At 48.9% G+C, this 8,900-nt stretch overlaps 2 protein-coding genes across 3 annotated transcripts; one reads left to right on the top strand and one right to left on the bottom strand.

Annotated features, from left to right (window-relative positions):
• Positions 1-752: 752 nt before the first annotated feature.
• Positions 753-2,730, top strand: LOC121442067 (apolipoprotein A-II-like). Of its 2 annotated transcripts, none has more exons than XM_041643533.1 (4): positions 753-825; positions 979-1,065; positions 1,371-1,503; positions 2,476-2,730. In XM_041643533.1, exons 2-4 carry the CDS (start codon positions 1,014-1,016, stop codon positions 2,594-2,596), a joined length of 306 nt encoding a protein of 101 aa, XP_041499467.1. In that variant the 5' UTR covers positions 753-825; positions 979-1,013; the 3' UTR covers positions 2,597-2,730. The 2 variants fall into 2 exon arrangements, with proteins under 2 accessions (XP_041499467.1, XP_041499466.1); XM_041643532.1 differs by having other exon boundaries at positions 759-825; positions 976-1,065.
• Positions 2,731-4,860: 2,130 nt separating this feature from the next.
• LOC121442066 (high affinity immunoglobulin epsilon receptor subunit gamma-like) lies at positions 4,861-8,760 on the bottom strand. The gene is made up of 5 exons (XM_041643531.1): positions 8,503-8,760; positions 5,954-6,045; positions 5,774-5,809; positions 5,355-5,372; positions 4,861-5,213 (listed from the first exon to the last, which is right to left on the bottom strand). Exons 1-5 carry the CDS (start codon positions 8,549-8,551, stop codon positions 5,151-5,153), a joined length of 258 nt encoding a protein of 85 aa, XP_041499465.1. The 5' UTR covers positions 8,552-8,760; the 3' UTR covers positions 4,861-5,150.
• Between the last annotated feature and the right edge of the window lie 140 nt (positions 8,761-8,900).

Raw genomic sequence — 8,900 nt, 5'->3', positions numbered from 1 at the left:
TTCTGAATTTGTTTTTTTGGGGGTAGGGATGGGAACCCAGGAGTGTTAGTCCACATTCTCATTACACATTAACTCAAAAAGGGACAGAGTCAGCGGTATCTGTTCTTGAATTCCCCTAAGCCCCATTCCCTGCCACTTCCGATTTCAATTCCTTTTTCCTGTTCTTCTCTCTCTCTCTCTCTCTCTCTCTCTCTCCTTTCTTTTTTTAAGACAGGGTCTCTCTATGCAGCCCTGAAACTCACTATATAGATCAGGCTGACCTCCTGAAACTCACTATATAGATCAGGCTGACCTCAAATTCACAGAGATCAGTCTGCCTCTGCCTCCCCAATGCTGGGAAGAAAGGCACATGCCATCATGCCTAGCTTCTTTCTCCTTTCTTTTGTTCCCAAACACCTCTTTGCCAGGTTGCTATGAAAGTATGAAACGTATAGGGTTGGGGGAATGAAGTCTATCCACAGTGAGGTAAAGATAACAAGGGCTATGGGCTTTGTGTCAGAACTTCCCAGAGAAATAGCTTTGAATCCTGATTCCCTGCTATGTATCAATCCCGTTAACTTCAGCCCTCTATCCCAAAAGAATAAAACATAGGCAGATAGATCTTGGTCTTCCCCTGAGTTTATACCCCCTGCCTCTCATTCGAACACCAAGAGTCCCTTTTGCTTGTTATTCCGTCCATCTCTGCAGCATGTTTACTCCAGCATGATCTCTGCCCCTCTGGACTTGCCATACTCGGCATCACCTGACAGGGGTGGGGAAGGAGAAGAGTATATAGCCCTGTCTCCATCCAGGCCGGGGTAGATGCCAAGGACAGCGACACTACAGGTATGATGGGGGAGCAAGGATGTGGGCAGCATGCAGAGAGGATGGGGCTTTGATTGTGGAAGGAATGGGAATTAAGTTAGTGTGGGCATTCAGGTGGGGGATCTCTGGAAGGGGCTACAGCCCATTTGACTTCAGTGTCCTTCCCACCAGCAGCACTGTTCCAAGGCTACGTTCCCACTGCCGCCATCATGAAGCTGCTTGCTATGGTTGTTCTGCTCGTCACTGTCTGTAGCCTGGAAGGTGAGTTTGTAATACGGAGAAAGGAAACCAGAGGAAAGAAGGTGCTGGGGCTCGTGGCTACCCAACTCTCTGTGCTTCTACAGATGAGTATGCCAGCAGAACCCAAGAGGAAAATCGTTCCCTTTCGAAAATCTAAAAAACAAAACAAAAACCCAGAAAACAAAAAACAAAACCTCAAATACCTAGCAGGACACCAGTTCGGGGAAGCGGCTGAAAGCTGGGATGGATCTTGTGAGGTGTGAGGGGAGACTGGGATTCACTGCTGGGAATCCAAATGAAAAGATGGTGCATATGTGTTTGTGTAGGGGCTTTGGTTCGGAGACAGGCAGAGGAGCCGGGTCTGCAGAGCCTGTTCAGTCAGTATTTTCAGACCATGACTGACTATGGCAAGGACTTGATGGAGAAGGCCAAGAGCACGGAGATCCAGACCCAAGCCAAGTAAGTCTCTAGGAGAGGACTCAAGGGGCTCCAGGACTGCAGAGAATAGGAAGACAGGCGTTCTCGTGGGAATCTTAACTCAGCGGCTGGGGTACCTGGAGATTAGGCTTAAAAATCGAGAAGAAAGCCAGGTGGTGGTGGCACACACCTTTAATCCCAGCACTTGGGAGGCAGAGGCAGGTGGATCTCTGTGAGTTCGAGACCAGCCTGGTCTACAAGAGCTAGATCCAGGACAGGCTCCAAAACCACAGAGACACCCTGTCTTGAAAAACAAAAAAACAAAAACAAAAAAAAAATCGAGAAGAAAAATTCCTCCCTCACCCCAGTAGATCCATCCAGTGTATTCCTCAGGTGGGGGCAGCAGGAAGTGGACCTTGGACTCTAGTCGCTAGTGTCTGATGCCCTGCTTGCTGCATGGAAGGTCTACTCCTCCTCTTCCAGACTTTCCAGGGTACTTCAGGGTGCCCCATTTAGAAACCTGGGTTGTCACACACTGAGACAATGGGGGTGTTCTATCGGGAACTCACCAAGGCCAGCTGGCCTGGGTCTGAAAAAGCCTGGGATAAAACCGGACTCGCTGAACATAGCGGACAATGAGGACTACTGAGAACTCAAGAACAATGGCAATGGGTTTTTGATCCTACTGCACGTACTGGCTTTGTGGGAGCCTAGGCAGTTTGGATGCTCAACTTACTAGACCTGGATGGAGGTGGGTGGTCCTTGGACTTCCCACAGGGCAGGGACCCTGATTGCTCTTTGGGCTGAAGGAGGGGGACTTGATTGGGGGAGGGGGAGGGAAAGGGGAGGCGGTGGCGGGGAAGAGACAGAAATCTTTAATAAATAAATAAATTAATTAATTAAGAAAAAAAAGAAACCTGGATTGGGTCAGTCTGCTCTGACCTTCACCACCAACACAGACCCGGTCAGCGACTGGGGCCCTTCACATCAGCATCTGGTCCTTCCCCTCCCCAGGGCTTACTTTGAAAAGACACATGAGCAGCTGACACCCCTGGTCAAGAAAGCCGGAGCAGATCTGATGAGCTTCCTCAGCAACTTTATGAACTTTGAGAAACCAGCTCCTGCTGCTAAGTGAGGTGTGGGGCACCCGTCTTCCTACCCCAGCTCCCCACTGGCCTGCCCTAGAGCCCCCTCCTGCCCACTGGCCTACCCTAAAGCCCCCACTCTACCTTCTGCCCGTGTTGTACAATAAATGCGGAAGGAATCAAACTGTGCCTCATGTCTTTGGGTGACTGGGAAGACCGTGGCAGAGTGGGGGAGGAGTAGGAGGAAGGAAAGAGATTAATCTGTTTCTAAAAGGGGAAAGGGACGAGAGTTTTGGTGTGAGCTGTGAAGAAAGGGCTGAAGAAATAAGTGTTGGACACGATAGAGTAGATGCCTGTGATTTGTCTCCACACAAAGGAGTCTCCCCCGTGAGTGGCTCAGTAGCATCACTGAAGGACATGGACCTAAACAAGGAATGAAGGACTCACAGCTCGGGGTCACGGAAAACAAGGGCAACCCCCAGAAGTTCTTCTTAACTTTCTCTGAATAGATCATGAGGTGGTTGTTGCTTTGTTTTCTAAAAAAAAAGCCCAGTGGTGTGACCCAAGACTCCATCTTTCCCTTTGAACCTGGAGAACACTGTTTCCGCCATCCCACAGTAAAAGATTAGGCTAACCCTTTTCTCCCAAAGCACTCTAGTTTCTTCCCTCAAAACCACTCATTTAGCCAGGTATGGTAGCACACAGCTGCCTTTAATCCTGGCACTCGGGAATTCCAGGACAGCCAGAGCTACGAAATAAAGAGGCCCTGCCTCAAGACAAAGCAAGCCAGTAAACAAACTGCAAAAGGAAAAAGAAAACAAAACAAAAAGGCTAAGGATATAGTTTATTTTTTTGTTGTTGTTGTTTTTGTTTTTGTTTTTCGAGACAGGGTTTCTCTGTGGTTTTGGAGCCTGTCCTGGAACTAGCTTTTGTAGACCAGTAAGGATATAGTTTAATGGTAGAGTCCTTACCTAGCATGTGTGAAGCCCTAGGTTCAATCCCTAGCATTTGAATCAATGTAAAACAACAACAAAAAAAAGCAAAAACAAATAAAACCTTTTTGTTTTATGTAGAACAGTGTATATATACAAGAAAGTCAGTCCCTACCTTCAAAGTGACCTTAGACGAGTTAATATTTTAAAGAACCTGAATTTTTTTATATTTTTTTATTTTTCAAGACAGGGTTTCTCCGTAGCTTTTTGGTTCCTGTCCTGGAACTAGCTCTTGTAGACCAGGCTGGCCTCGAACTCACAGAGATCCACCTGCCTCTGCCTCCCAAGTGCTGGGATTAAAGGCGTGCGCCACCGCCGCCGGGCAAGAACCTGAATTTCTTATACAGGTTAGTGAACAGATAAAATGATACAATGGGAAAATACTTTGAAAATATAAATCACTATGCAATGCTGTGCTGTCCAGCACAGGGGACTGCTAGACTGGACACTCTAGCCTTTCTGGAAGAAGGCGGGCAGGTCAGAGACAGAGCTCACTGCACCCTCCAAGGCTTAAATATCTCCATGAAGAGCTTCCTGGTGACCGGGAAGAGGACAGGCACTGGCAGGGATTCCTTGTGGGAAATGACCTCCCATTTGGACCCAACTTGTTCCCCTTGACCTTTCCTACCTCCAACCTATCAGGTTCTAAGATCCTTCTTGCTTCCAAATCCCCTGAAAATCCATTGTCCTTATAAAATCTTCCACTAGGAGGGTCACATGATCTTTGCCATCACATTCCTTCCGCTTGCTTAGCCCTTCAGCGATGCTAACTCAAACGTGCACGAGCTGAATTGATATTATCTAGATTGGTGACTCTTTTAGGTTAGACATACAGTCTTCTCTACAAACCAATCAGGATTCATTTTCAGACACAAAAAACTACACTGAGTACAGAAGTAATTTCTTAGGTTCCAGGGTCTCTGAGTACATGTATACTCCCAACACAGGGTGGGAGTGTGAGAAGGCTCCCTGCACTAGGTTCCATTCCAGAGCACCGAGAGAACAAGGGTCTTATCACTCTAGATACAGTCAGCACTCATACCTCAAAAGAGCAAGGTAGCAAGGCAGTGGTAGTGCACGCCTTTAATCCCAGCACTTGGGAGGCAGAGTTCGAGGCTAGCCTGGCCTGCAGTATGAGTTCCAGGACCACAGAGAAACCCTGTTTGGAAAACAGACAAGCAAACAAAAGAGCAAAGTAACCCTGGAGTCCTGTGTTCTCAGGAGCTGAGTTTGCCTCCCTCTAAACTGTATCTTCAGTATCCAGTCTAATGCTTGGTACAAGCTGAACTGTTATATGACAAATGACAAAATGAGTAGAGTCACATCTGTACCGGCTTTATTGGAAGGTAATCCCTTCCCATTGTTTAGCAAGAGCTGGGGATCAGGGGAGGAAAGAAAGGAAGTAATGGAATATGTAAGGGAACAACCATCTGTGAGTAAGTCTTTAACGGAAATGAGCGACTGCTGGTGGACATTAACTTAGAGCCTGGCATCATGGGAGTAAGGTCAGCTAGCATCAAAAGCACAGAGGTAGCATCGTGATGTCAACTGTGAGGGCTAAGAGAGAACCAGAAGCAGAAAGAGAATGCAGCCAAGGACATATGCTCTAAAGCTACTGGGGTGGTTTCTCATGCTTCAGAGTCTCGTATGTCTCTTGGTTCCGGGTACTCAGGCCCTGCAGGAGAGTCAAAGGCTGATCAGGAGTTTGAGCTCATCACAGGGCCCCCATTCACCTCAGACCCCATTCCTATCAAAGTCACTCTAAACCCAAGCCTCTTTTTTTGACCCCCAAGGTAGGGAAAAGAGATTCACTCACCGTGTAAACAGCATCTTTCTGTAGAGATGAAAGGAGCAAGGCATTAAAGACCTATACCTTCTTCGGGCCCTGTCCCCCATCATCTTCTTTCCCACCCAAGGACTATCTGGGTCAAGGTTAGCATTAGCTGCTGCCTTAAGCTGGGAGCACTCACATACTTGCTCCCTTACCCGTATGGCTACAAACACCCTTCAAGTGCAACACATAACTCTCGGGCGTTGTTACCTCTGCTTCATTCTATATTTTATCTGCAGCTCAACTAGATGGCAGCATGCTACTCATGCTGAGGTGAGGGGCAGGGTACAGATCAGTCTCTAAAACACACGCCTTCCCAGAGGTCTCAGCGCTAAGGCTAATAACCCAGGAAAACTGAAAGCCTGAAAACAAAAACATTGACGCACAGGTGTGGGACTCCATACCTCATAGCTGGCTATCGCTGCCTTTCTGACCTGGATCTGGAGGGGGGGAAAGGCAATTAGTAAGGGAGAAGTTGGAGGCCCATCTCCTTCCCCTCCAAACCATGGAGAACCCCTTCGGTTTCCCTTCCTGAGACCTCCCACTCCTGGGTCCGGTTCTTCAACCGTCCCTCCCCGCCTTACCTTGAGTCGACAGTAGAGTAGGGTAAGGACAATACCATACAAAAACAGGATGGCGTCCAGGATATAGCAGAGCTGGGGCTCTCCCAGGGCAGCTGAGGGGATACAGGATGCCCATGGGACCCGGTGCACAGGGAAAGGGAGAGTTGTCGCTCAGAGGAAGGGGAAGGGGTCAGAGAGGTGGGACAGGGTCTTGTGGGGGGTCCTTCTAAGGGAAGAAACTAACCTCATCTTTAGACTGTTGTTCCTCTTACCTGCCCCTCTTCCCCCTCACACTATGGCTGGAGCCGGAGAGGATGCATAAAGGGTTCGGTTGTGGTAGGACTTGGGTTTACTGAGGGTTACAGACTTCCCTCTCAGCCCCGACCTCTCTTTTCAGTACTGTGGTTCCTCAGGCATCATTGAGCACTTCTTCTACCTCAAGGACCCATCAGAGTTTACTGGGCTGAGACGAAAACCTCAGCCCAGTGGGGGAGGGAGAGAGAAATAGTGGCAAAATTTCAACAAAGAAACCACAAGAGTGTGTCTCTGCTAAGTCCTGTGACCTGTGGCTGAGGGCTGGACAGGAAGGATGTGAGCTGGGGAAGGGAGGGAAGGCAATTACTCTATTATTGGTCATCTCAGCCTCTCTGCCATTTGCCACCCAAGGCACTAACTATACCAAAACAAGCCAACAAACAAACAAAAACAAAGTGACTGCTGTTTGAGGCCCGATAGACACCATTGACTGTCCACATAACGTTGGGTGGTGACCACAGCTCAAAGAAATGACCACAAACTAAATCTAAAATATAGATTCTTCCTCTTGCTACTCTGCCCTGTTAATCATGGTAGGCCTCTAAGAGGGGAAGTTTGTGCAACTGAAAAAAAAAAATCACACAGGAGCTGAGAGTGGCGGGCCATGCCTATAATCCCAGCATTTGGGAGGCTGAAGCTAAAAGCATTGGGTGAGTTTGAGACCGGCCTGAGCTATATAATTAGTGAGTTCCAGACCAGCCTAGGATATACAGTGAGAGCCTGAAGGGAAAAAAAAAAAAAAGCCGGGTGGTGGTGGCACACGATGCCTGGGAGGCAGAGACAGGTGGCACTCTGAGTTCGAGGCCAGCTTGGTCTACACGGTGAGTTCCAGGACAGCCAGGGCTACACAGTGAAACCCTGCCTTGAAACATGAACAAACAAAACAGGAACTCACAACAAGCAACAAACAACAGTCCCCCCCCCAAAAAAAGAGAAAAACCAAAAATCTAAGAAACAAAACTTCCCAAACAATAAAGTGTACAGGAACTGAACATGGTAGCCCCACAATATCAGGAGGCTGAGGCAGAAAGAGTGTGAATGAGATCCCAGGGCTACATGAGATCCCGCCTCAAATGACAGCACAGGATCTGGGCTGAGATTGCTCCCAGCCTTTTCAGGACCACGGGGGTGAATGTGAGCTACTGGACCCCTGAGGTTTGCCTTTCTCATCTGATTCATGAGTCCCTAGGACTGGGACCTTATACCGCCCACCCCCTCACCAGCTGATAAAACGGTGTGACCCCTGTCCAGTCCACACAAGTCACTTCTACTTTTGATTCTACAACACTCCTACACGGTATTACAGAAATCTCACTACATTGTGAAACAAACATCAGCATCACCCTTTCGCGGAGGATAAAATGCAGGTACTCAGAAAAGCTTAGAAACACCCAGGGCCAGTGTCAGTCAACAGAATTGGAACTCAAATCCATTTTTTTTTTTCTGCTTCCAAAGTTCATTCTTGTTTGCCTACAGTTTAAGCCCTACCTCTGTAAAAGCCAGCCCTCAACCAGGTTTTCAAACTCCTTGCTGGGCATGGTAGTACAGGCCTAGAAACCCAGCACTTCTGGTGGGGCAGGACTAAGAAATCAGGGTTAGCCTTAGCTAAATAGGGAGTTCTCAGGTTTGTCTGGGCTACATAATACCCTGTCCCCACCACACCAAGACAAACACCTCACACTGATAGAATGCAAAATAAGCCAAAGCTGAGGGAAGTTCTTTGGCAGCCTAGAAGCTCAGAGTCACTGGATCTTGGGCTTTTGCTTTTACTTCTCAACTGATGATTGAGAACACGGGACTCAACCCTCTGCTGCCTACTGGTATCAGCTGACAGAATGGTATGGCCCACGCCATCCCCAGAAATGGAACTCATGTCTATTTTGAGTCCCCATGCCTTACTCCCAACTCACAGACAGGCCCTAGTCTATCTAGAGAGCGTTGTATATAGAGATCGGCTCCCAACAGAGACCGAGAGCGTCCGTGGTACTGCTGATCAAGAGACGGAACTTTCCTACAGAAGCTCTCCATGCTGCACGGCCCACCCCGACAGACTAACCCAGTACGGGAGGTAAGAAAGGAGCAATAAAGATGGAATTGATGAGTAGTGTCCAGGTGGGGACCCAACAGGGCTAACTTGAGAATCTGCCACAGCCCCGCGCCCACCCGCCCGACACCAGCCTTCTCCCTGCCATCCATAACTCACGGCCTGGCTTCCCACTCAAGCACAGCTAGAAACGCCAAACCCTTTCACCTACCTGCTTGTTCGACCAAAAGGAACAAGAGCAAGATCACGGCGGGAATCATCCTGGGCAGGGGCTTCGGGGCTGGGAACTGGCGACCAGACACTCTGACAGAACTGCGCAGCTGTGCCCACGAACAGCTCCCTGACCACAGTTCCCCCCTTCCTGCCACGCCTTCCCCCCACACTTTGGCCCCTTCCCCTTCCTGCACTAGAGACCAGGCGGCTCCCGGAAGGGCCAACTAGGGGAGCTGGAAGATCTGGCCTCTACACCTCAGCCCTTTCAGGGACCAACCTCCTAACCCACAGAATGAGCAGACTTTCGTGTTTGGGAAAGGCTGTCTATATTCGCCATGTTTAACAGCCCCCTCATCAGGAGGAACTGAGGGGAAAGGGGAAATGGGGAATGGAGAA

This window comes from Microtus oregoni, unplaced genomic scaffold (genome assembly GCF_018167655.1).
Source record: "Microtus oregoni isolate MIOR12 unplaced genomic scaffold, Mior012 000086F_ref0000336, whole genome shotgun sequence".
Lineage (NCBI taxonomy): Eukaryota > Metazoa > Chordata > Mammalia > Rodentia > Cricetidae > Microtus > Microtus oregoni.
Note: the sequence above shows the minus strand (reverse complement) of the source record. Positions and strands in the feature narration are given on the sequence as shown.

What these genes read in the sequence shown, in the direction of transcription:
- LOC121442066 (XM_041643531.1), bottom strand. Translation starts at nt 8,551, where the DNA reads ATGATTCCCGCCGTGATCTTGCTCTTGTTCCTTTTGGTCGAACAAGCA. An exon ending in CCTTTTGGTCGAACAAGCAG is followed by an intron (nt 6,046 to 8,502) that starts GTAGGTGAAAGG and finishes GTATCCCCTCAG; the next exon opens with CTGCCCTGGGAGAGCCCCAG. An exon ending in TACTCTACTGTCGACTCAAG is followed by an intron (nt 5,810 to 5,953) that starts GTAAGGCGGGGA and finishes CCCCCCCTCCAG; the next exon opens with ATCCAGGTCAGAAAGGCAGC.
- LOC121442067 (XM_041643533.1), top strand. Translation starts at nt 1,014, where the DNA reads ATGAAGCTGCTTGCTATGGTTGTTCTGCTCGTCACTGTCTGTAGCCTG. An exon ending in CACTGTCTGTAGCCTGGAAG is followed by an intron (nt 1,066 to 1,370) that starts GTGAGTTTGTAA and finishes GTGTTTGTGTAG; the next exon opens with GGGCTTTGGTTCGGAGACAG. An exon ending in GAGATCCAGACCCAAGCCAA is followed by an intron (nt 1,504 to 2,475) that starts GTAAGTCTCTAG and finishes TCCCCTCCCCAG; the next exon opens with GGCTTACTTTGAAAAGACAC.